Consider the following 27,368-nt stretch of genomic DNA (forward strand, 5'->3'; position numbering starts at 1 on the left):
GAGGGAGAAGCAGGCTCCCCTCCAAGCAGAGAGCTTGATGTAGGGCTCGATCCCAGGACCCTGGGATCATGACCTGAGCTGAAGGCAGATGCTTAATGACTGAGCCACCCAGGCACCCCCAAGATCTTATTTTTTACAGTAATCTCTACACCTAACGTGAGGCTCAAACTCATGACCCCAAGATCAAGAGTAGCATGCTGTTGGGGCACCTGGGTGGCTTGGTTGGTTAAGTGTCCGATTCTTGGTTTTGGCTCAGGTTATGATCTCAGGGTCCTGAGATGGAGTCCCACATAGGGGCTTCACGTTCAGTGGGGAGTCTGCTTGAGATTCTCTCCCTCTGTCTCTGCCCCTCACACCCCCTCAAGCTCTGGCTCTGTGTCTCTCTCTCAGATAAACAAATAAATCTTTAAAAAGAAACACTCTTCCATATACATTTCTGTGTGAGGTCAGATGTTCTTCATATGTTTCAACCCCAATAACCTATTACAATAGATTAGCTGTTAAAACTGGATTAGGAATAGGCAATTTTTTTTCTATAAAAGTCCATGTACTAAAAAAGCCCATATTTTAAGATTTGTGGGCCATATGATCTCTGTCACAAATATGCAACTCTTCACTTGTAGAGAGAAAGCTGCCATAAATAATACAGAAGCGAATGAGTATGGCTGTGTTCTGGTAAATCCAGTAAAATAGGCAATGGGCAGCATTTGGTCTGTAGGCTGTAGTTTGTGGATCCCTAGACCTCTAAGCTGGACATTAAAGACATTTTTAAAACTATAAAGCAAATGCCAGTCTTATCACCAATTTGTTTTGGAAAAGACAGTTTTCTTTTTCATAAAATGGTATTTATGTTAATATGCAATTGATTATAATTATTATTTTAAATGAATCAATAGATAATTATTGTAAAAGTCTCAGTTTAATTTCCAGTGGAGTAAGTATTAATAGATATAAGCCAAGTAACCCAAAGCTTTTTGAGGTTCTCAATAATTTTTAAGATATTGTAAAGGGGGTCCTGGGACTAAAATGTTTGAGTACTACTGGTTTAAAAGTTGGGGACATGAGAAGGAACTAGCAAATGAGATAGGAGGACCAACTCACGAGGAAGTAGGAACACTGGAAATGTAAATTCTTGGAAGCCAAGTCAAGAAATTCTTTCACGGAAGATGGCATAAGGTTAACTATGTCCATTGATAATAACCTTGTCAAAATGCTAATGAAGAAGCCAATAGACAGGGAAGTGTTAAGCTTCAAGGGAGGGAAGGACTCATCACTTTCTGTAGGACACTGGAGAAGAAGGAGATGGTATCCAGAGCACTGCTTGAAGCCTTTGTTTTAAATGAGTGAAAAGTCCCACTTCTATTAAAACAAGAGGTAGTAAATAAAGGATAAGGGCAACTGCAGACACATTTGTAGGTACAGAAGCAGGAGACTGGGGGAATGCCAATCTGATGGCTTCTATTTTCATATAGAAGTAGGAGGTGAGGCATCTGTTGGGATGAGGGGGTGAAATGTTTGGAGGCTTAGAGGAGTGAAAAAACGTGAAAGGCTAAAGAAAAGAGAGCTGACTAGGAAAATTAGAAGGAAAACCAAGCAATGTTGAATTTCCAGGTGGGGTTTAGGATTATGAATATATCATTCAGTGCACCAATCTGTATAATTGTTGGTTTTTCTCCAGCAAATATTTAATAGTCCAAGCGTTAGTACAGAGATTATAGGCAACAGACCTGCTGCACAGGGATAGGTAAGTTTTTTCTGTAAAGGGACAGAGTCCATATTTTAGCATTTGTAGGCCAGATGGCTTCTATCACAGCTATTCAGCTTGGCCTCTGTAGTATGAAATCAGCCATAGACAATATGTAAACGAATGAGCATGACTACATATTCAAATAGAACTATTTATGGACACTAGAATTTGAATTTAATACAATTTTCTTGTGTCATAAGATATCCTTATTTTGAATGTTTTAACTGGTTAAAATGTAAAAATAATTACTAGCTTGTGAACTATACAAAAATAGGCAGCAGGTAGATTTGGTCTGCAGTGCCCAGTTTGTGTACCTCTGCACTGGACTGTGGCAGATTTTTTTTTTTTTTTTAGATTTTATTTATTTACTTATTTGTCAGAGAGCAAGAGAGCGAGTACAAGCAGGGGGAGTGGCAGGCAGAGGGAGAAGCAGGCTCTCTGCTGAGCCAGGATCCCCATGTGGGACTTGATCCTAAGACCCTGGGATCATAACCTGAGCCTCAGGCAGATGCTTAACCTACTGAACCACCCAGGCATCCCTAGACTGTGGCAGATTAGAAAAAGTTGCACTGTCAGGGAAGAACTACCCCAGGACTTTGAATAGAGTCTGGGTTGGTTTCCACTTGTTCCCTTTGTAGGGTACTGTTGTGTAATACATAACTGCTATCTCTTTTTTATTTTATTTTTAAGTAAGCTCCATGTCCAACATAGGGCTTAAACTCACGACCCTGAGATTAAGTGTTGCGTGCTATTCTGACTGAGCCAGCCAGGCACCCCAACATGCATCCTGCAGAGTTAGTCTATCAGGTAATATGACAACAGGATACAAAGCATGGGAATTGAGAATATCGATACAAAATGTCTGAAGTGATGCACCACTGCAATATAAACAGGATGGAAAAAGAAGTGAAAAGTGGAAAGCAGCCAATAGACACCGATGTCAGAAGGTCAAGGGTAACTAAGTCTTGATGAGCTCAAGGAAATGATGGTTAACAGAAGTGACGAAGGGAAGAATTGGAAGGAAGATCAAAGTCCTAGAGTAGTACGTTTGCATGTAAGATTTTAGAGTGAAAGGGCTCCAGGTTAATAACAGGATATGGATGGCTCACCCAGGGGTCAAAGTCTTTGATGAGAAAGTGATAATGACCAGGTTGCCAATAAATGTACCAACAAAGGTTAGAGGTTGATGTCATGAATCACAAAGGAACAAAAAGAGTGAAGATGTAATCTGAAAATGGTTCGGGGACAAAGTGAAGATCTGTCAGTTGCTCTAACACATGCCTGACCCTTCCTGGTCATCTCCCTTCCAAAAATTAGCTCCCAACCTTTGGCTACTGTACTTCAAGGAATTAGGTCCTTTAAGATCCTTTTCTTTCCTCCTATAGAACTGGTCTGGCAAGACGATAATAGAGAAGAACCTAAGAGGCTAACAGGCGAGGGAGCAGAAAAACTTGGTGTAATAAATTTTGCCTTGAAAAAATTCATTGTTTTTAAATTTTCTTTTGGAATCTCCAAGTTGAATGTATTACAGTCTTCTTAAACTCAATATGTCCAAAATAGATTTTAATTTCCTCCTTGACACACCCTACACACACCTTAAACTTTTGCATCCTCTCTAAACTTTTGCATCCCCTTACGTATATTCTCTTAAAACCAACCTTTGCTACCACAATTCCTTTCATAGCCATCCTTAATCCATCCAGTTGTCTTTATAGTCACTGTTACTTTGCTGCTTCAGGCTCTCATCATCTCTCACATAATAATCTCTCTCCCTAATAATCCTGACTTTATTTACGATTTTCATAAATTTTTCATCATGGATTTTTTGCATTGATTTATTATATATATTTTTTAAAGATTTTATTTATTTGACAGAGAGAGAGGCAGCGAGAGAGGGAACACAAGCAGGGAAAGCAGGAGAGGAAGAAGCAGACTTCCCGCTGAGCAGCGAGCCTGATGCAGGGCTCCATCCCAGAACTGTGACCTGAGCCCTGAGCTGAAAGCATCCGCTTAAGGATCGAGCCACCCAGGGGCCCCAACATTAATTTTTATTTTTAAAAAATATTTCACTGGGGTGCCTGGCTGTCTCAGTCAGTAGAGTGTATGAGTCTTGATCTCAGGGCTGAGTCTGAGCCCCATGTTGGGGGTAGAGATTACTTTAAAAAATATATTGCATGAAAATGTCATTTATCTTGTTTACTGAGTTTTCTGGTTCCTCCTTAAGTTGTGCATACAAAGCCAGTGCTTCACTCAATTCACCCTTGTTCCAGCTCTACTTACTACCTCTATCTTGTCTCTTGCAGTCTGTTTTCCATTCAGCAAGGACAGTCAACTAAAATACGTGTGAAGTCATGCCACATTTCTGCTTAAAATTCTTCAGTGAATACATTTCAGGTTAATTCAATGAGACCTGGGGGTCCTTGATTACTATTTAAGCCTCTTTTGTAGATTTCCATCTCCTTTCCTCATCATCACCATGACTAACATTATACAAGAGCACAGAATGAACATATTGTGTTTAGAGTCTTAATGTATTATCTCATCCTATATGATGAGGTGGGAGTAAATACTATTATTTTATAGCCAAGATACTTACCTATAAAGTTCTGTAATTCCCCAACATCTAAGTCCCTTTAATGCTTTTCCCCATGTTTCCACTTTCTGGAAGACTCTTTATTCTCCTTCTCTAGTTATTTCCTGTGGCAGGCTAAAAAAAGCCCCCTTCTCCCACAGAGGCATCCACATCCAAATCCTGAGCACCTCTTACCTTACATGGTAAAACAGAATTTGTAGATATGATTTGGTTAAGAATTTTGAAATGGGGTGATTATCCTGGATTATTTGGGTGGGTCCAGTATAATCACAAAGGCCCTCATAAGAGGGAGGCAGGAGGATCAGAGTAAGAGAGAAGATGAGATATGGAAGTTGAGGTCAAAGTGATACCATTGCTGAAAGGGGGCCGTGATCCAAGGAATGTATGTGGTATGTAGAAGTAGGAAAGGGTAAGGAACAGATTCTTCTCTAGAGCATCCAGAAGGAATACAGCCCTGTGGACACCTTGATTTTGGACTTCCAATATCCAGAGCCCAGAACTGTAAGAAACTAAATTTGTGCTGTTTTTTTTTAATTGATATATAATTGACACATAACATTGTATTAGTTTCAGGTATAAAATGTAATTATTTGATATTTGTATATATTGTGAAATGATCACCATGGTAAGTTTAATTAACATCCATCACTGCACATAGTTACATTTTTTTTCTTGTGATGAGAACTTTTAAAGATCTACTCTTTAAATAACTTTCATTAAGTATAGTCACCATGCTGTACAAATACATGTTGTTTTATGTTGCTAAGTTTGTGGCGGTTTGTTACAGCAGCAATAGGAAACACTTCACAGGGAAGCCTTTTTTTTTTTTTTTTAAATTTATTTATTTGACAGACAGAGATCACAAGTAGGCAGAGAGAGAGGGAGAGAGAGAGGGAAGCAGGCTTCCTGCGGAGCAGAGAGCCCGATGCGGGGCTCGATCCCAGGACCCTGAGATCATGACCCGAGCCGAAGGCAGCAGCCTAAACCACTGAGCCACCCAGGCGCCCCCAGGGAAGCCTTTTTTGATTTCTGTCCCCACCACCCCCTGCTCTGGCCCCAACTGGATTAGCCACCCCTCCTCAGTGCGTGCTCAACTCCCTGTCTTGCCTCTCCCATAGCATTTGCCTTGCTGCATTGCATTTCCCTGTTAGGACCCCACCTCTACCTCTACACTTTATGTTCCTCCAACAGGGATCATGTTGTTCCTCTTTATCCCCGGAGCCTAACTTAAAGATACATACCTGCAGCTGAATAGGTGTTTGTTAGCCCTCCCATTCTCGAAGAGGGCTAAGATTATGTATTTATATTAAAACCCTATGTAGTGTCTATTTAGTTTAAATGCAACTGTATTTGTCTTCCTAGCAAGAAAAATTAAAAAAAAATGCACAGACTGGACTTTTTCTTAAACGTGCCACGAACATAAAAGGAAGAAGGGGTTACCTCAACGACAATGAGAAATCTACTTTCCTTAGAGATACGAAGTAACAAAGCAAGAGAGAGTGAAAAAATTAAGAACTTTTGAGGTTTAGCAGGGGCTTCTAAGTTTTTTACACAGTGAGGCATATGCTTAGATATGACGTAAGTGTCCTCTACCAGAAGTTTTTATTCATGACAGTAGTAAATTACACGTGGCTGTGCTGGGCTTGCTACCACCATATATGACTCCAACGTGAGTCAGGGCCACATGACATTTTATTTATTCTTATCTTCCTTTTGCTGTAAATCTTTGTTACATCCGAGTTTCACAATGTAATTTTAATATGCTGACTCTCAAAGGCAGAGGTCATTAGAGAATTTTGAGGGGCCATTACAGCGTCCTCTGAGTTTCTCTCCCATCCTCTACCTTACCACCTGTTCGGAGGTGTGGCATGGTGGCTGTATTCTCCGCTCAGGGTACTACAAGTCTGAAACCAAGGAGACAGCCGGACTGAGTTTTTGTCTGGAGGCTCTGGGGAAAAATTCACTTCTAAGCTCTTTGGTGTTTTAGTTCCTTGTGATTGTAGGACCAAAGTTCCATTTACTTGCTGGCTGTCAGCCAGGCCCTGCTCTGAGCAATGAAAGGCTGCTGTTAGATCTTTTCCCCATGGCCACCATTGTTACTTCACAACATGGTATGTTTGCTCTCTTCCAGGCCAGCCAGAGCACAGTTCTCGAAGTTTGTCTTCTGCAACCAGCCAGCGAAAACTCCCTACCTTTTAAAGAGTTCATATATTTAGGTTAGGCCCATCTAGATTAATCTCCATATCTCAAGCTCCCTTCTGCCATAGAAGAACGTAATCATAAGAGGAAAAGTCATTTTAGTCATAGTCCCAGGAATTATTAGGGCATGCACAACAGATGGGTGGAAAATTAGGTGCTATTTTGCCCATCACAGCACTGCACATGAAAGCCTATCAGAATGGGAAAAGAAAGTGTATTTTGAAAACAATGCAACCAGTAAGTAAACAAAAACACCTAAGATTTTTCTTAGTACCTTTCCCCACCTTCCCATAGAGAACTAATTTTTAATGGCATTAAACTTGAACAACTCATAATTACATAATTAGTTTCATTCAGTGCGATTAATATGACTAATGCAGTTCTTCCAGCATGTCTCTTGACTTCAACTGGTCACACAGCTTGTGCAGGCTACCCCTGTTGGCCAGTGAATGCCCATGGGTAGCTAATCCATAAAACAATAAAACATTCTTTTGGAGAGCTAACAATAACAGGTGGTGGTTATGTTATACTAGAGTTTTGCTACTACTAGGGGAAACTGGATAAATGGTACTTGGGATTCCTTTATTACTTCTCATAATTGCACGTGAACCTAAAAGTTTCATCTCAAACTTAGAAGTTTAATTTTAAAAATTTTAGTTTTAATGTGGTGGCAAATTAGATCTAGGTGCCACATGTCAAATATCTGTATTGGTTTTGCTCTTTGCAGAATAAAAAAGCATGACCAGAAGTAGGATAGAACTGGAAGCTTGAGGAGTGGGAAGGGCATTTGGAATTCCCTAAGTAAGGAATCTGGTAAGAGCTCAATGCATGATGAGCTAAAGCTCCAGAAGAGCAAAGGCTCTTCTTCAGCTGAATTAGCAGTTTCTAAATTTTACAGAGTGGCCATTCATTTAAATTGGCCATTCATATTTTGGAACTTGTGCATTGTTTAGAAGGTTAGAAACCCAAAGCTTTTGTTAAGTTTTCTTTCTGTTACTCGGAGTGCCAGATGTCTTGAGCAACAACTGTCTGTTTTGTAACCACTTAATAGAGAGTGATTTTAAAAAAAAAAAAAAGCCTTGTTATACACAACTGATGAATTTTTGAACTCTACATCTGAAACTAGTGATGTACTATATCTTGGCTAATTGAATTAATTTAAAAAAGAGGGGCACCTGGGTGGCTCAGTGGGGTAAGTGTCTGCCTTTGGCTCAGGTCGTGATCTCAGAGTCCTGGGATTGAGCCCTGCATTGGGTTCCCTGCTCAGCAGGGAGTCTATTTCTCCCCTCCCCCTGCTTGTGCTTTCCCTATCAAATGAATAAAAAATAAAATCCTTTAAAAATTAATTAATTCAAAAAAAGAAAAAAGATGTTAGTTGATAAATAGTTATATAGATAAAAATAAAAGCCCCCAAGGAGCAAGGTGCTTATTTTCTCCTAGACACCATTTCTGTAATTTCAGTTACCATCACCATGTGCCAAGGAAGGCACATCAAGTGTTTTCTCTGTGGATAGGTTACATCCTGGCAAGGTAAGGAGAAGATGGAAATGTGCCTTTGATTCAGTCAGTTATGATGCTGACTATAAAAAGTATTTTAAGAGATACAAGGCTGGCTCAGTTAGAGTATGTAACTCTTGATCTCAGGGTTTTTCTTTCTCTCTCTTTTTTTAAAATTAACACATAATGTATTATTTGCCCCAGGGGTACAGGTCTGTGAATCATCAGTCTTACACAATTCACAGCACTCACCATAGCACATACCCTCCCCAGTGTCTATAACCCAACCACCTTATCCCTCTCCCCGCCCTCCAGCAACCCTCAGTTTGTTTCCTGAGATTAAGAGTCTCTTATGGTTTGTCTCCCTCCTGATCCCAACTTGTTTCATTTTTTTCTCTCCTTACTCCCCATGACCCCACTCCCTGCCTCTCAAATTCCTCATATCAGAGAGATCATATGCTAATTGTCTTTCTCTGATTGACTTATTTTGCTTAGCATTTTATATACATAATTATATGTATTATATATATATTTTATATATTATATATAAAATATATATAATATATAAATATATAATATATATAATTATATATGACTAAGTTTATATATAAAATATATAAAATATTATATATATTATATATGTAATATATATAATTATATATATAAAATGCTAAGCAAAATGTGTATATATATATATATATGCCATATCTTCTTTATCCATTCATCTGTTGAAGGACATATTGGCTCTTTCCATAGTTTGGCTATTGTAGACATTGCTGCTATAAACCACTTGGGTGCATGCCCCCCTTCGGATCATTACATTTGTATCTTTATTAATCTCAGAGTTTTGGTTTTTTTTTAAGATTTTATTTATTTATTTGACAGAGAGACAGAGAGAGAAAGAGAGAGAGAGATCACAGTAGGCAGAGAAGCAGGCGGGGGCGGGGGGACTCCCCGCTGAGCAGAGAGCCCGATGCAGGGCTCGATTCCAGGACCCTGAGATCGTGACCTGAGCTGAAGGCAGAGGTTTAACCCACTGAGCCATCCAGGCACCCCTGATCTCAGGGTTTTAAGTTTGAGCCCCATGTTCGGTGTAGAGACTACTTAAAAACATATTTTTAAAAAGTATTTTAAAATAATTATTAAATTTATATTTTATCTTATTACATAATGAAACATCAAAGTACTATATCCTATGATCAAGTTTATTCTTCAATTTATCTGTTCTTTTAACCCCAAGCAAAAAATTTCCAGGCAACTTTCAAATGCTATCCATCAGCTATTTTTTCTTTACCTCTTAGTTATTAAATCTTCATGTGTTGTTACTCCAAGCCTGTTTAATTGAGGAAATGGACTAAGGTATCTTCATTCTGCTAATCCCTGCTTATTTTTCTCAAACTTATTAATCTTCAGGGAACACCGTAAACCATCATTTCTATTTCTGAGTCAGAATAACAAAAAGTGGGGAAAGTTGTGGATGACAAGGACTCTTGGAACATTAGACAATCTGTCTTTTATCTGGAAAGAGAAGGATTTGATATACTGTCATTATACGTTCAAGGTGCCCCAAGGCTAGGATTATTTGATTCGAAATACAAACTTTTAAAAAACTAAGACAAAGTCAAAGGAAAAAAGTATAAAGGATGTTTTTGCCTTTGTATCTTACTCTATGTCATGAGAATTTTTGTATTTATGCAACACTTCAATTAAAGGAAGCCCACCTTTCAAGGCCCTAAACATAAAAAAACAAAACATTTTAGTTTGATGTCATTTTAGGCATCAAGGTCACTTTGCAGGGGAAGACCTGACTAAGTCATGACAGTGGGTCCTGGCCACAGATGTATTTTTCTTTTTCTTTTCTTTTCTTTTTTTAAAGATTTTATTTATTTATTTGACAGACAGAGATCACAAGTAGGCAGAGAGGCAGGCAGAGCCTGATGCAGAGAGCCTGAGCCTGAGCAGAGAGCCTGATGCGGGGCTGGATCCCAAGACCCTGAGATCATGACCTGAGCAGAAGGCAGAGGCTTAACCCAGGCGCCCCTCACAGATGTATTTTTCAAACGTTGGAAACAGTGAAGGCAATGCATTTCACCAGCAGATAGCTTTTGCCCTATTGGAATGCTGCTTGAGGCCATCATGTTAGAGCCAATCCATCCTGCCTGACAGGCAGTGCTGAACACAGATTTGTAAGACCACATTCCAGTGAAGTCAGACTATATGCCGTTATACGAATGGGTCCAGTAAAACCTACGGAACTGATGTAAGCAGGCCAAGTCAGAGGACCCAGAGGGATGTCCCACAGGACCAGCCAAGAGGGTCCTTCCTTGGCTTCACACAGGATAGAAATCAAATTCAAGCCAGGAGGAAGTGAAAGCAGAGTTTACTGAGTAGTCTAAGTGATTGAGTATAGCAGATGGAGTGTCTGGGAGACTTGGAAAGGAAAGGAGAGTAAGCCTCTTTACTGCTTGGGGTGAGAGGTTTATACTGCAAAGGGGTCCAGGGTATGTGTTTCTTCAGGAATCCAGGGCAGAGTCTGATCAAAGGTGAGTGACAGGTGAACAATAGGTGTTATTTCATAAATCACTGAAGGTAGGGGGTATTGATATCAGCGTCAGCTGAGGTTTGTCCAAAGCTAATGTCCTGGAACACATTTGGGATCCAGTTCTTAAGATGTCATCAGGTGTTTGGGGGCTTACGATGAAATTTAAAAAATGACTAACTTTCTTGCTTCCCCATTGGAGTGGGAATATAGCTTTTTTGACTTATTCAGGTGCAAAGTAAAATATAGAACATGAGGAAATGGGACCGAGCAGGAAAACAGCAGAGATGGAGCCTTTCCAAAAAGGAAGTCCCTTTAGTTTTCCCTCCAGAACTATCCAACTAACCCACAGAGCAGTGAACATAATGAATTCTTGGGAAGTCACCAAGTTTTAGGGAGGTCAAAACAGATTAGAATGGTTGAGGAAGACATCAAGGAACTCAACACGAACAAAACTAGACCCGTTTTTCTTGACCTTCAGACTTCATTTTTTCTAATAATGATGCCACCATTTCTTTTACTCTGTTTTGAAACAGATGCATTTTTTTCTTCCTGTCTTTCTCTCCCTGATATATAGTGTCTAATGGTTGTCAATTTTTCCTTAATGATTTCCTTCTCAACTCTCTTTTCTATTACCACTTTCATGCCAATTTAATAATTGGCATGCCACCATTTTCATGCCAATTTCATAATGAAAGTACAATAAAGATTTTTTTTCTTCTGGTCTTCAGCAATTCAATTTAAACTGAGTCCTCGTGTAACTGTCGTTGTACCAAAATATTGTTCCACTTATGCTTCTTTCCACCAAAAAAATTCTTCAATGGCTTCCTTTGCCTACACAAGAATGTTCTTGATCATCAGCTTTGTCTGTTGAATCGCCCCTTTCCTAATTGTGATTGCTACGTATATTTCCAGGCATAGCCTATCTGCCTCTCAAATTATCGTTTTTCTACAAAAAAAAAAAAGAAAAAAAATCCCAATTCTAGCCAAACTAGCTTACTCACAGTTTCCGGACTATGCCATAAACATTTTTTAAAATCATTTTTGCTCTTGATTTTTTTTTTCTAAATGAATTCCCATGCATCTAGAAATGTCCCATTCAAATTCTACCTTCTATGTGAGGCTTCCTCCTTAATTATGCCCAAATAATTTTTATAAGCTACTTTAATATTTTATTGTCCAAACCATTGTTAATACCCAATGGTATACAGTCACTTACTATAGTTACATTTCTTATATATATACATGTTTTATCTACAACACACCTAAATTGTAATCTTCTGGAGATAAAGGTCTACATTTAATGTCTTTATATATAAAGTGTTGTTAGAAAATATTAATTGATGTTGAGATAGGCAGTAAGATTTGAGTAGGTGGGGAGAGAAGGTACATTCTAGAGGAATAGGAGCAACAAGTGAGAATATGTATGGTTTATTCCAGAGATGGGAAAGAGAGTATCAAATCAGGGGTCAATTTAATTACCTAACAACAACAACAACAACAACAATTCAGCACTCAGCTATCATTCTTCACCTCATTTACTTTTTTCCAAGGCACAGTGATGTTCATTTATGCCTCAGGACTTTTACACACTTGTGGAAAATAGGATCACAGAAATAGAATTTTAAAAATACTTTGTTGTTTGCAAATACTGTGTTACAGGAAGGAAAAAGGGGGAGTGTTCACTAACCGGAGGCAAATTACCACCATTTGCCAGTGTCAGGATCTATTTTACACCTAAATTCTCCTCCCCATCCCCCAGTTGCCTAGTGGTTAGCAGGGGAGGAAATATCTCAAAATACCCAGCAGGGTGGGGGGAAGGGTGAGTCGAGTAGTCAAAAGGAGATCAATGCAGATGGCACAAGTCATCTTATGTGGAAAAGTCATGAAGATAAAGCTAGTATCATTGGTAGGGGCCAGATTACATAATCTAGCAGAGTTTTATAGTCTAGATTTTAAATCTTGATTTTTGACTAAATAGAAGTAAACAGGCACTCAAGAGTAGCATGAATCAGTGTACGTTTGAACAAACCTCCCTTAGCTGGGGGAGGTGGTGGTCAGTTTCTTTATCCAAATGGGAAGCACTACACAGATTATCTACCTGGTTGTCAAGACACAAGAGGAGCAGCAGTGGGTAAGGTCCCAGGGTATGCAGCTGGATTTAAATTTAAATTTGTTCAGGGGCACCTGGGTGGCTCAGTGGGTTAAAGCCTCTGCCTTTGGCTCAGGTCATGATCCCAGAGTCCTGGGATCAAGCCCTGCATTGGGCTCTCTGCTCCGCGGAGAGCCTGCTTCCCCCTTTCTCTGTCTGCCTGCCTCTCTGCCTACTTGTGATCTCTCTCTGTCAAATAAATAAATAAAATCTTTAAAAAAATTTAAATTTGTTCAAGTCCCAACATCTTTATTTATTTCCTTTCTAAGTCCCACCATCTTTAGTATTAAAAGATATGTAACTGACTTATCTTATTCCAATATGGTTTCCACAGTATTGTTAAAATTTCAACTTCACTTCATTTGAATTGCAGTAGCCTTCTGCAAGTATGGCACCAGTAGTATGTGAAACTACTCCCTCCTGTGGGAATCAACCCAACTTATAGCCGGTTTAAAAATCCCTTACCCAGCTATCTAGAACAGACCAAATAGGGTTCATATCACAGTAGGCTATCCAGGGTACTAGCCATGAACTCAGCTCACTTTTGTTCTTGCCATCAATTGTAATAATTAGTAACCACTCTACTAGTCAGCACTCTTCTATTGAGTAACACTTATCCACTTTGGGAACTGAATCTTGTTCATGACAATTTAGTAAATATATAGCTCTAGTTTTGCTTTCCAAGGTACACTGGATATATTACTGGACTCCTCTTCCAAAAGCAGGAGACGATTTGAAGTTAACAAAGGGGTTAGGAAATTATGTATCGTGTAATTAATCCAATTAATGTGTTAGTATCTCTGTGAAGATAATGGCTTACTGGATCATAAAAACTCTATTAGTGCCACCTAATTGGCAAAGAAAAAATGATATGCATAAGAGGAAATACTGTGTTAACTTTAAAGGGTCAGGCATATAATTTGGATCCTACGATCTGAGGTGAATTGCGATCTATTTCAATTTGTAGATACAGAAATGGAACAATGCATTTGAACAACAATTCAGTTGAAAGGGCATAATCTCTAGGCGATTAATTAACACAAGGGGGAGAAGACATTGTTTGACTTTAAAAAACCCAAGAATGCGAAAATAAATTAAAAACCCACTTCTGATGTCCTGCTCTTGAATTTCTGGACATTTTTACTTTCTTATAAAGAAAAAGGCCTGCCAAGAATATCTTTGGCAAGCAGTTTCCCTAATACAAAGTGATACGAATATTTGTTATTTAAAAAGATCACTCGCACTACTTTATGCTGACTGGATTAGATGAAAGCAAGAGTGGAAGTGGGGATAGCAGTCTTCCATGTGAGAAATAATAGTGGAAAGTAGATGGATTTGAGAAATCTTTGGGAGTTATTAACAATAACACTTGGTGATATAAGTAGAAAACCTCCAGGCTTTGCAGTACAGAAACAGATAAGAAGAGCTTGTCCTGGGTGCTGGCTTGATCAGAAAGTCAAGGCCTATAAGCTTTCCATTACACCTAGGTGACGTGGCTCACTGAGAGCATTGATGGGTACTGATACAAAGCAATGTGTTCTACTTCAGTAATCTTCCAATCTAGAGAAGATTTTACTTAATGAGGTCACTGTGCCTACTATACATGAGACACACCTTCATGGGAAATAAGGGAACTACTGGGAAGATGAGCTGACCTAGCTATTTAACTCATTTTTACCCCTTTATTCAGCTGATCTGCTGCTTCAGAAGTAAATCAAAGTAAAAGTACCTGAAAGTTCAAGTTGCCATTTGTATCCAACTTAAACTGGTGAGTTTCTGGCTTGAGCACTTGACTAGGTAGCTGGTGTTCTGCGATTTGAGACAGGTAACAGAGTAGACAAGGACCAGGCTTTTTATTTTGTCGCTGTTGTAACTGTTGCTGCTGTCCTTGTGGGAGAGAGAAAGAAAATAACATCAGTTTTGGATATTGACTTTAAGGTCACTTTGGTACTCCAATTGGAAATAGGAACCTGGCATTTTGAATATATGGGTCCAGATACCAGAAGAAAGCTGTGGGATAAAGATAACAACATCATCAGAATCCTGCTAAATAGATAGAAATTGAAATTACAGGTATGAATGAGATCACCTAAGGAGACAGTATAGTTAGAAGAGAAGAGGGTCAAGAACTGAAACCCTGAGGAAAACTCATACTTTTGTTAAGACCAGTGAGGAAGCTGAGAAGGCAAATATTTATATGGTGCAACATACAAGAGAAGCATGGTATCTGAATATAAAGTGGAAAACCATTTCAAGTGGAACATGATTAACAGTGTCAAATGCTACTGGGAATCCTGTAGAACAAAAGCTATCCAATGGATTTAGCAATGGATTTAGGTCATTGATGGCCTTAGAGAAAGTTGTTTTGGTAGAGTGGCTGTAGCTAATGTCAGAAATAGTTTTTGTTTTGTTTTTATTGTTATTTTATTGTTATTTTTGAATTTAGAGAGAGAGAGAGAGAGAGAGTGTGTGTGTGTGTGTGTGTGTATGTGAGTTGGGGGAGGGCAGAGGGAGAGAATCTCAAGCAGACTCCATGCTGAGGGCAGAGCCCACAGTGGGGCTTGATCACATGACCCTGAGATCATGACCTGAGCCAAAATCAAGAGTTTGTCGCTCAACCAGCTGAGCCACCCAGGTGCCCCAAAGTCAGAAATAGTTTTAGGACTATTTGTGAAGTGAGGAGAGGGCACCGATTATAGATAACCCTTGAGAAATTTAACCTTGGGGATGGAGAGGGAGTCAAAGGAACATTTTAGGAAGCCAGAAAAGAGAGAGCAAAACAGTATACGTATATGTGTTATTAACATTTAATTGCACAAGAATTTGTGGATTACATGAAGGGTACAGGGAGGGAACTGAGAATTGAGAGATGGACAGGAAATAGTCCTTCCCTTCAAAGTGTTCAACGTTTAATAGGGGAGAGGGAAAGATAAAGAATTATCTATTGTGCAACAATAGATGCATTAAATTTAGTGGTAGCATAGTAGTGAAAGTGAAGAGTACGTTTATCAGGAAGGAGATAAGGGAAGACATTAGAAATAACATTCTGAGTTATGAATTCTTAAGTGTTTGCTAGGAAGAGTATGAGAAAAAGAAAAAAAAAGCATAGTTTATAGGAAACTATACACAGCCTTTAAAGAGGGGTTCTTGGAATCAAATTGTTTAGATATAAAGCCTGTCTCCAACATTACTAGCTCTGTGACTTTGGGTCATTATCAAGTAAGCATTGCAAAGTCTCAAATTCTTCACTTATAGAATGAAGGCTGATAATTCCTATTGTATAAGATTCTAGGGACCTTTAAAAGCTGGGAAGCACTGAATTCAGTAGCTAGTACTCAATACATGTTATTATTATGGGATCTAAGATGCAAAAAGAGCGGTGAAGTATGAAGCTACAGAAGCTAATTAGGAACCAGATCATGATAGATTTTTCAGGAAAGTTAACACTGCTCCCAGCATTAATTGAAAGAAACTAGTACCATTATTAGAAAACAAACTGAAGTCAGGCTTAATTCTACTAAAAAAAGTCTTCAGGAAACATCTTAATTATAATCTCCTGTTAATGAAGCCTAAGGCAACAGGTATGTATGTGCAAGTACCTTACAGGATACTAATTAGGAGGCTGAGATTGCTAACCTCTAATTGTCCAATTTGCAAATATATTTTTATATTACAACATCTTATAATACAAAGCATTGTTTTCCATTAAGATTGTTACAAAACTTCAGTTTTCCAATTTTTTTCCTTCTATGTTTGAGGACTTTTCAAATTCTTATTTAAATTCTAGTTAGTTAACATACAGTGCATTATTGGTTTCAGGAGTAGAACTCATTGATTCATTACTTACACACAACACCCAGTGCTCACCATAACAAAAACCCTCCTTCATGTCCATCACCTATGCAGCCCATCCCCCCAACCCACCTTCTTTCAACAACCCTCAGTTTGTTCTCTGCCCTTAAGAGTCTGTTCCGATTGGGTACCTGGGTGGCTCAGTTGTTAGGCCTCTGCCTTCCGCGCAGGTCATGATCCCAGGATTCTGGGATCAGGGTCCCTGCTGTGTGGGAAGCCCGTGTCTCCCTCTGTGTCTCCCTCTCCCACTCCCCCTGCTTCTGTTCCCTCTTTTGCTGTGTCTCTCTCTGTCAAATAAATAAATAAATAAATAAATAAATAAAATATTTTTTAATAGTCTCTTTTGGTTTGTTTCCTTCTCTTCCCCCCAATCTGTTCATCTGTTTATTTCATAAATTCCACATATAAGTGAAATCATATAGTATTTGTCTTTCTTTGATTTGTTTTGCTTAGTAGAATATACTCTGGCTCCAACCACATCATTGCAAGTGGCAAGATTTCATTCTTTTTGATGACTGAGTAATATTCCATTACATACCCCACCCCCCACATCTTCTTTATCCATTCATCACTCGATGGACATTTGGGCTTTTTCCATAGTTTGGCTTTTGTTGATACTCAGGGTTTTTTTTTTTTTTTTAAATGAATTGGTAGTGTGGTATTACTTTGATTTCAGTAAAAAGGCTATTTCGGGGTGCCTGGGTAGCTCAGTTGGTTAAGCATCTGCCTTTGGCTCAGGTCATGATCTCAGGGTCCTGGGATTAAGCCCTGCATTGGTCTCCCTGCTCAGTGGGGTGTTTGCTTCTCCCTTGCCCTCTCTCTGTGTTCTCTCTCTCACCTCTCTCAAATAAATAAAATCTTAAAAAAAAAAAAAAAGGCTATTTCAACTCTACCACCAAAACAAAACACACCAAAATTAACTTATCACATAGTGTTGCTCTCCGTGAGTGTTTGGTAAAGGCATTTTACGAGTAGAGTTAGACTCCACAAAAAGCTGCAGTAGGATGCAAGGAAATCCTCATGTGAGCTGTACTCTTCTACTCTTTTTTTCATAGTTTGAGTGGATGAAGTTTTCTTTGGTCTGAAAAGTCAGTGATTTATCTTACAGATTTTTATTTTGAGGAAGACTTTTTCTTTTCTCTTTGTAAGATTTTAACTTCTCACGTGAATAATATTCCCTCTATAGAAGGAACTTTTGCCTTCAAAAGAGAATTCTGGGTCACCACTGCCTAGAGTTAGTTTAATCTGTTCAGTATTTTCTTTAAAATATTCGATTTTAAGTAATCTTCACACTCAATGTGGGGCTTGAACTCACAACCTCAAGATTAAGAGTCACTTGTTCCAACCATTGAGCCATCCTGATGCCCCAACCTGTTCAGTATTTTTAAGGTTAAAAAGATTTATCAGTTTGGGGCACATGGATGACTCGGGGTTAAGCATCCCACTCTTGGTTTCAACTCAGGTCATGATCTCGGAGTCCTGAGATCCACCCCTGCAAAGGGCTCCCGGCTCAGTGCAGAATCTGCTCTGGGTTCCCTCTCTCCCTTAGCCCACACCCATCCCCACGGTCTCCCTTTCTCAAATACATCTTAACAAGAAAAAAGAAAAAAGAAAAAAGAAAAAGAAAAGAAAAGAAAAGAAAAGGTGTATCAATTAAAAAAAAAAATCTTCGTTTGGGAATTTTCCATTCCTAATGAATCCTGTGGTAAAATCTTTCTACCTGAATTGTTAATGGCGATTTTGTTATTTGATATGGCGTGTACTGTTGATACTCGGTATACGGTGACTTAGGTTACATCGTGTGCGTGTGCCTCAATTTCCCTAATTTTTTTCCCGATGGTTTGAGCCTACAGATTTCGCCTCTTTTTTGCATGTTTATTTACATATATTATTGGGTCGATTGTCCCAGGTGTTTCATTAAGAGCACCAGGTTTGTTTTTTGCAGTTGTCTAGAAATTTCATAGCGAAGGAGGTCCTGAACTCCTGCCTGCAATGTAGGTCTTTGGCTTGTTGATCCTTAGTAAACACACCACGTCCATCTGGGCGTGCAGGGGAAACTCTCTAACCAGAGGCTTTGGATTTCAAAGTTTTGTTTTTCCCCAAGACACACAGTAACATCTACAGCCCAGCACACGTGTACATGACTGAATAAAAAATGTTGCTATAGAATATTTACGACTACCAGAGATGTCCCTAAAATTTCATACTCTAATTCATATAAAACCCAAACTGCATTCATTCCAGGTAAACTTATTTTACAAACGCGGTTAAAGCCCGACTGACATCGCTCCTCTAACAGTCTCCGCCTCTTCTCCTTCTATCGCAGCCCTCGACAGTGCGACGTTTGCAGCGGGGAAGGGAGAGACCCGCGATGCCCCCGAGCCCTACGCCAGCTTTGCTCGGGAAGCAGCGAGCCCGCTCCCAAACAGCTGCGCACCCACCCACTGCCCCGGCTCGGTGGATGATGCAGGGCTCGACCCATTTCCCTGCCCTCCGGCTTCCTGGAAGTCCGCCCCGCCCCCTCCAACTGCTCTCCGTCGATTTAATCTCGCCGCTGTAAAGTGGGCCGAGCGCCGAATGATCGATGTTCCCTCCACGCCCCGAGAGCCGCCATTTTGGGGGGAGGAAAACAGAAGTAGGGGTGGCAGGTCGTCCACAGGATGTTGGCTGGCTTTTGCTTCTCTTGCCAACGCTGTGGGACCGGGGTGGAAGAACCCACCGGGGCCACTCCTCCGGCTGCCTTCCCGGAATGAGGCCTCAGCGCCCGCGCTGGACGGCCCCCTCATTCATCCGAGAGTGAGTGGCGATCGGCGGCGCGGCGCGCCCTCGCGCGCCCTCGGCTGTCAGTTACCCCGCGCGCTCCCGCCGAGGCGCAGCTCCCCGCGCGCTCCCGCCCCTCCCCCGCCCGGCTGGGAGCTCGGCGCAGACTCGCTTGTTTGTTTCTGCAGGAGCCCAAGGAGAGGCCGAAGCCGAGAAGATGCCTGGCAAGCTCAAGGTGAAAATCGTGGCCGGGCGCCATTTGCCAGTGATGGACCGAGCTAGTGACCTGACTGATGCCTTCGTGGAGGTTGGTGCCAGGTCCTGCCCCTCAAAACGCAGGGAGCACCCAGCCCCGCCTCGCCCCCAGCTCTGCAGCCCTTTCTCCTGTCGGCCGCTGTCCTTTGTGGGGGTGCTCGTCCAAGCCCTCCTTTGAGGGCTTGAGCGCCGGGACTGCAGCCCGTCTGATGGGTGCCCCGCTCTAGGGCGTCTGCGGCGCCCTCCCCGCGTGGGGAGGCTCTTACTGCTCTGCATGCTGGGGTGACCCTAATGTCAGGACTCGGAGCGGGCCACCTGCCAGGCAGGAGGCGATCCCGAGGCGTGGCCGCGCAGCCGGCGGAGCTCAGGCGCACACACACACACGCGCGCGCACACACACACGCACACGCACGTGGGTACCGCCATCGACTCAAGGAGAGGCGGTTCCTCCAGCCAGAGTAATGGAGACCACGTGAAGAAGGTAGATACAGTCCGTTATGGGCACTTGGAGACCTAGAGGGCCCAATAATCCATTCTTGAACGCAGCATTGTCTGAATCATCAGTGTAAACACAACCATAACGCCCTCTGCTCTTGTACAGACTGGTAGGTATGATGAACTGTTTTAGGGTAATTTAGTGCCTTGAGGTAGGAAGCCAATTAAGTGCCATGGATTTAAATTGCAAAATTGCTTTTTAAGCCAGATGATTAGTTTAAAACTCATGCAAATTAGCACAAGCCTAGGGCTCGGAAAGTAATAACCCTGAGTCTGAAAGAAGCCAAGTAAAAATTGTAATAAAAACTGACTTGATGAGCCAGAGCATTAGAATAACAATCATTAGGGCTAGTAATGCTTAAGAGTTGACAGCTACAGGATAATATACAACCTGATTTCATCGCAATATACACTATTCTTGATGTTCTGTAAAGGTTCTCTGACTTAATAACTGCAGTCCCCCCCCCCCCCCCCAACATTGCCGTGGTCATTCTTAATCCCAACTTGAGAAACAGATGCTGAGTGTGCTCTTGGGCCAGATGTTGGGTAATGGGGATACACAGATGGCCAGAGCATAGTTTTTGCTTTCAAGTAGCTCAGGGACTGACGCATACAGTTTAGGTTAATAACTGATAGCTAACATGTTGAGTCTCATTGCCAGATCTTTGCTAACTACTTTTTAATTCTTATTCCTCATAACAGTCCTATTATATTGTTATCCCATATTACAGTTAAGGTGTTGGAGGTCTAGGAACAGTAAATAATTTCCCAAGGTTTCTTAACCTTGTAAATAGGCTTGTGGTCTGTTCTCTTAACCACTGTGCTAACGTTGACTCTCTAGACAAGGTGATGAATGTAGTAGAATATGGAAACTTCATTCTGTCTCTGAAAGTTTAGGAAGTTTTCCTAAGAAAATGACATTTGAGCTGAATCTTGAAGGACACTCAGGATTTTACTAGGCAGAGGGAACATCAAAGGCACAGAATGGGATACATGGTATGTTCAGGGAACTAGGTTTGAGATGTGTCTGGAGTAAAAGGGAATATGCGGGTAGTGGAGGCTGGAAAAGTAGGTTGCTGCCAAATCTCACTTTCTGTACTAAATAATTTTCCTATTCTATAAGCAGGGGCAAACAAAGAGAACTTTTTAAGGAGAAATGGAATAGGATATTTATTGGTTGTTTATAGGATGACTATATGATGGACTGGGCAGATGAAAGATGAGACAGGGAGATCAGTTAAGAAGGTGGTAAAATTATCCACACAATATGTGCATGTTGAGAATGACTGTGGAAACTGATTAGAGGTGGAAGACTTGAGAGGGACATTTCCCATTTTTTTTCCCCCCTTAAGATTTTATTTATTTATTTGACAGAGAGAAAGCATGAGCAGGGGCAGGGGAGAGGGAGAGGCAGGCTCCCGTCTGAGCAGGGAGCCCAATGTAGGGCTGGATCCCAGGACCCCTGAGATCATGACCTGAGACAAAGGCAGATGCTTAACTGACTGAGCCATCCAGGAACCCTTTGAGGGACATTTTTTAGGTACAATTGTCATGCCTTGGTAATAAATGGTTTTGCTGGTGAGAGAATGGTTGGATTCGAGAGTGACTTTTAATTCCTTCTTTTTAGCAAATAGTTATTGAATGCTGTTTGCCAGGCCAGTGCTAGTCACTGGTATAACTGATGCCTATGTGATAGTAAAGAAACTAGACTTGGTTCCCAGTTTTATGGAGTTTATATTTTGGTGGAAGAGACAGACATTAAAAAGTAAAGAAATGATTAAATAGATAATTGTGATGGGTGTCATGGTAGAAAACAATAGAGATTAACAGGAACATTTACTTTGGGTTGGGTGAGCAGGAGACCTCTGAGGAAGTGTCAATCAAAGACCTACTGGATGAGGAGGAGCCAGCTGCTCAGGGAGTGTGTTAGGAAGGGAAGGAAGATGGGTGTGGCTGGGATCTGGCGCAAGATAAAGTTGGAGAGTTAAGGAGCCAATCATGCAGGATCTTAGAGGCCATGATTAGGAATATGGATTTTTTTTTTTAAAGATTTTATTTATTTATTTGACAGAGAGAAATCACAAGTAGATGGAGAGGAAGGCAGAGAGAGAGAGAGAGGGAAGCAGGCTCCCTGCTGAGCAGAGAGCCCGATGCGGGACTCGATCCCAGGACCCCGAGATCACGACCCGAGCTGAAGGCAGCGGCCCAACCCACTGAGCCACCCAGGCGCCCCAGGAATATGGATTTTATTCAAGTTCTGTGGGAAGTGGTTGTTGAGTTTGGTACTTTTTTTTTTTCTTTTCCTGTCTGGAGTATAAACTGAAGAGAGAAAGAGCTGAAGGAGACAACTAATTAAGAGATTCTATAATAATTCATAAAAAGAGAAGGTGGGGCCCAAGGTGTTGGTTTGGTAATGGAGAGAAGTGGGTGGATTCCACATAAACCTTGAAGATAGATTCTAGAGGATTTGTTGGTTGACTAGAAGAGGGAACCAGAGAAAGGGAAGCTAAAAGATGACTCAGGGCTTTCTGAAATCTTTGGGGTAATTTTCTGAGGCTCCATAGGATTTGTAGAGGTTGTTTGAGTAGGTGGAGGATCAGTTTCTGTTTAGGTGTCTTAGGTTTGAGATGTTAATTGGAGTTGTCCATGAGGGAGTTAGATTTGTGAGTATGGTGTTCAGAAGAAAGATCTAGGGTGGCGGAAAAAAAGAAGAGAGATGTGAATTAGAAATGAGCTCATACAGGCCATTGCTTTTCCACTCTGTGAGACCCAGTGCCCCCTTTATATAGCAGGTATTTTGAAATCCACTCTTTACTATGCTGTCATAATATTTATGGTCAATGTAACCTAGCCTCACAATTAAAAAAAAAATCAATACATTGTTCTAACTAGTAGTTTGACAAATTAGAGAATTTTTTTAGTATGTATTTCAATATAGAAGTACTTGTTCATGATCACAGTAGAAGATACGAAGTAATCAGATTAAGTCCGTGAATATTTATTAAGTCTTTGTATATGTCCGTCACTGTACTGGGTATAGTATAGTGTTCTGGAGATATAGTAATGACTAAGACAGAAATTTCTTTAATCATAGAACTCACATTTTACTGGGAGGATGAAGTTCATAAAGAAGGTAATTATAAGATAAACTGATAGATGGTAAGAATATGGAGAAAATAAAGCAAGGATACAAGATAGGGAGCGTCTCACCTATGTGTAAAAATCATGTGAATTTGACTCCATATAGTGAGATAGTCACGCAGTTTTGACATCTTAGACCTTCATTGCTATCTGATTTTTCAAAATAATCAACTAATGGGGAAAAGCAGAATTTTCCCTTAATTTACATGATGGTTATATTTCTTGACAATTATGTCTATGAAAACTGCATTATAACCTCCCCTTTCTTCCCGCATTACAACATTTTTATCTGTAAAATGAGTTAGGTTTTTAATCCTATGTGATTATCTGGTAGGACATTTGAAAGTCCTGACATGAGACAAGTCTTCATTGTTGGGAACTATTTCTTGCATTGCAGGATACGTGCCTCCTCTGGCCCTGCTTCTAAATATTAGAACTGTTCTCCACAAATATAGAAATATCTAAAATTCCCTTAGGAGTTGGTCTGTCCCTTTTGTAAACCTCTGACTTAGTGGAGGAGAGAAGAGGTATGGATCCTTGAAAAAACTTGACATTAAGCTATTAGAGGAGGAAGATTAGGGGAAGAAAACAGATTATCAGCCAATGGGGAGAGAGAAACATCAGGAAAGTAATGTCTCAGAAGGCAAGAGGAAGTTTCTGGAAAGAGGAAACCCTCAACCATTAAATGGCATGGAGAGGTCAAGTAAAGAGAACAGAAAAATCACTGAATTGTACAGTGTGGGGGTTGTTACTGATTCTGATAAGGAGAGTCAAGAAAGCCCATACTGTAGTAAGTTAACAAGGGTTAAAATACAAGGGAGGTGAGGAAGAGGTGAGGCATGAATAGGCAGCTGTTTCAAGAAACAGGGCTGTGAAGGGGAGAGGAGAAATTGTGTGGTATTTGGGGAGTATGTAGCTTTTAGTATTAAAAAAAATAAATGAGAAGATACTAGAACATATTTCTGTTGTAATAGGAAAAATCCTGCAGGAAGGGAAAGATTAATGCAGGAAAAGGGGGATAATGAAGGATTACTATATAATAAAGGGATAAATTGTGTGATGTAGCCTCTTGTACTATTTAAGCTTACAGGAAAGGGAGATAATGATGCCAGAACTGGTCACGAGAAGTCTTTTTGCTGGGCTTGAAGGATGGCAAAATTTCTATAGGCAGAGAGGAAAAGGGGCTTTTTTAGATGAATAGGACAAACTCAGTAAAAGCAAAAGGAGAGAGAGAGAACATCTGTAATTGCTGGGAGGGTTCTTTTGTGGAATAAAATTTGCTATATAGGGGGATGCAGGTTATTGAATGATCCAAAAACTATAGGGGGGAGAAGTCTGTACAGTAGAAGCTCTCTTAAACAACTTCTATTAGCTCACTTACCACAGTCCTCAGTGCTCTGCATTCCTTCCATGAGGGTATTCTTGAATACCCCACATTGCTAGATTATTCTCTCATGTTCCTGCTTCTCTCATCAGTTGGCTGATAATACTTTACTAAGAGGTAATTATGTTTTTTCCCCAAACCTGTTTATGCCAACTCTATTTGTTATTGTAATTTACTTAAACCTTATGTAAATTGGTGAAATAAGAGTGAAAATGAAGTTGATAATGCTATGTAAAGACATATGGATACAGTCACTAAACATTACTCTAGAATTAGATGGAGAAAAGACTAAAAAAATCTAGGATTCTGCGTTCATATATTTTTACAAGCAATTTTAAGTTCTACCACCACATAAAAAAACCCAAACTGGAAATCACAGATGGTACATTATGGGTGTGGTTTATGCAAAAAAAAAAAAAAAATGCAGAACTCTAAAATAGTGGACCCTTGCTTAAAGAAGAGGCCTTTGCCTTACATTCAAATATAGGGGAATGAATATTTTATTTATATGTCTTATCTTAAAATGTTTACCATTTGAATCATTTTTAATGATTCTTTGATTTAACCAGATTACCAGATTATTTGATTAACCAATCAAATACTGGTCCTGATTGCATTGGTTGAGGGAATTTCTACTGTGTGTGATGTGAGTAGTTTACGAAGCCAGTGAAGACCAAATAGTATGCATACATGTATGTATGTATTTAAGGACTAATTTATTTATTTTAGAGAGAGAGGATAATTGGGGGAAGGACCAGAGGGAGAGAGAGAGAGAGAGAGAGAGAGAATCACAAGCAGACTCCCTGCTTAGTACAGAGCCCAATGTGGGGCTCAACCTCAGGACCTTAACCAACTGCATCGCCTAGGCACCCCACCAAGTAGTAGTTAAAGATGATTATTCTTACAGGAATCCCCAGATGAATGAGATGGAATTCTATATAATAAAAGTATTAATGGAAATTTATCCCAGTATTAATGAGCATGTTACAAACTGACAAGCTATATTATCATTTTGTGTTTATCCAGGAGCCTTCGAGGGAATAGGGAGAGGAAAAGAAATTAATATTTAATGATGTACCAGACATTTTGCTAGTCTCTACATGCGTTTTCTCCTGTAATAAAACAGTCCCCCTTTCAGAGGAGGAAGCAGCTTTAAATAGCAGGTTAAATAACTTTCTCAAGGTAATTTAGCTAATGAGTAGGGAAAGAGAATGCTTTTCTTTACTAGGGAATCTCATTAAAATCCCTGATGTTCTTTAACAAAGTTGTAAGGTATTCATTTAATTGCTGGGTAATAAAAGCTCCTCCGAATTAAATAAGACCAAATGAACTGTGATCCTTCTTTAGTAGAAGGGGAATCATCACAATTTGGCAAAGTACGCATTCTGGCCTTTTTCTTTTCCTGAAATCTTGGTTTTTGTTTGTGTGTTCGTTTAATACAGTTGGGGGCTATCAGATCTTTACTATATCTAGAATAGACAGTTGACCAAAAGAATAAAAGTCACGATATAGCAGTACAGTATAGTGGAGCAAACCTGAAGATGGCTGAGCTCATAATTTATTTATTTATTTTTTAAAGATTTTATTTGTCAGAAAGACAGAGAGAGAGTGGGAGCACAAGTAGGGGGAGTGTCAGGCAGAGGGAAAGAGGCCACCCGTTGAGCAAGGAGCCCGATGTGGGACTCCTTATGGGGGCTGAGGTGTTTGATATTTGTGTTGTTGAGGTTATAGAAATAATTATTGAATATATTTCATTTTTAAAAAAGATTTGTCAGAGAGAGAGAGTATGCAAACGGGGAGCAGCAGACAGAGGGAGAAGCAGGCTTCCTGCTGAGCAAGGAGCCCATGCAGGACTCAATCTCAGGACCCTGCGATCATAACCGAGCCAAAGGCAGACATTTAACCGACTGAGCCACCCAGGCACCCTAAATTCATAATTTAAAGAATGATATGGTAGTTTTGGTGCTTGAACCTAAGCTTTTAGCTTTTGAAAGGTTTTGAATGATTTCATAATCCTAACAATCCTTACTTCAAATGAAGCTGGTATTAGGTAAATTAGAAGTATTTCCTTGACGTTTTAGATATTAAAATGTACTGAAAATTAAATTAGCAACTGAACAGTAACTTCTATTCTTCCCAGGCTCTCCGTCCCCCATATCCCCATTAAGTTTCATTTCTTACTGTTCGTGATTTAAAAAAAAATTATGGAAGTAATACATGAATGGCTCCCATTACAAAAGATTCAAATAACTCAAAAGTGGAACTTGAAAGCCCTTTACTTGGTAATTTACTACACTGTATTGTATTCCCTATACCATGTCAGTCCTTTCTTCAGAGATAATTACTCTCAGTTTTTTGGCATGTGTTCATTTACTCCGCCACCTTTCCTTTAAAAAAAAAAAAAGAAGTCTTACTTACATTTTAAAAAACGTAATCATGCTTTATAGATTCTGCAGCTTTTTTTTTTTTCAGTTATTATGTCATTGACATTTCCACATGGCAGTACTTAAAATCAGCTCCATTCTTTAAGTAGCAAACATGTGATTTATTCAATCATTTTCCTGTTGAATGATTACTTAGGTTTTTTTAGTGTGTTGTAGGAAGGAGACTCATGTGAAAATGCTTCTTTAGGATAAATTCCTGGAAGTGGATCCAGAATTCTATAATTTCAAACAAAATAATTTTAATTTGAATTTTTTAAGTTTTTGAGTTTTAAAATAATACAATTTACAAATAGGAAAAATATATGCGCTC

At 39.9% G+C, this 27,368-nt stretch overlaps 1 protein-coding gene and 1 long non-coding RNA gene across 22 annotated transcripts in view; one reads left to right on the top strand and one right to left on the bottom strand.

Annotated features, from left to right (window-relative positions):
• LOC116593416 overlaps nucleotides 1–19,180 on the bottom strand; it is a 33,490-nt gene extending 14,310 nt beyond the window's left edge. Inside the window, exons 1-2 of one of the 2 annotated variants that reach the window (XR_004286895.1) lie at nucleotides 18,863–19,180; nucleotides 14,457–14,609 (exon numbers count right to left, since the gene is read on the bottom strand). This is a non-coding gene — a long non-coding RNA (uncharacterized LOC116593416). Of the gene's footprint in view, nucleotides 1–14,456; nucleotides 14,615–18,862 lie in introns of both variants that reach the window. The other variant, XR_004286894.1, reaches the window with a different exon arrangement.
• Nucleotides 19,181–19,185: 5 nt separating this feature from the next.
• The window catches only part of C2CD5 (C2 calcium dependent domain containing 5), a 97,227-nt gene continuing 89,044 nt past the window's right edge, over nucleotides 19,186–27,368 (top strand). For 7 of the 20 annotated variants that reach the window (XM_032347679.1, XM_032347677.1, XM_032347681.1 and 4 more), the window contains exons 1-2: nucleotides 19,187–19,375; nucleotides 19,528–19,646. In XM_032347679.1, coding sequence (XP_032203570.1) covers nucleotides 19,557–19,646 — 90 coding nt within the window. In that variant the 5' untranslated portion in view covers nucleotides 19,187–19,375; nucleotides 19,528–19,556. Of the gene's footprint in view, nucleotides 19,376–19,445; nucleotides 19,647–27,368 lie in introns of those variants that run through there. The other 13 variants (XR_004286892.1, XR_004286893.1, XM_032347674.1 and 10 more) reach the window with 4 other exon arrangements.

Source organism: Mustela erminea, chromosome 6 (assembly GCF_009829155.1).
Source record: "Mustela erminea isolate mMusErm1 chromosome 6, mMusErm1.Pri, whole genome shotgun sequence".
Lineage (NCBI taxonomy): Eukaryota > Metazoa > Chordata > Mammalia > Carnivora > Mustelidae > Mustela > Mustela erminea.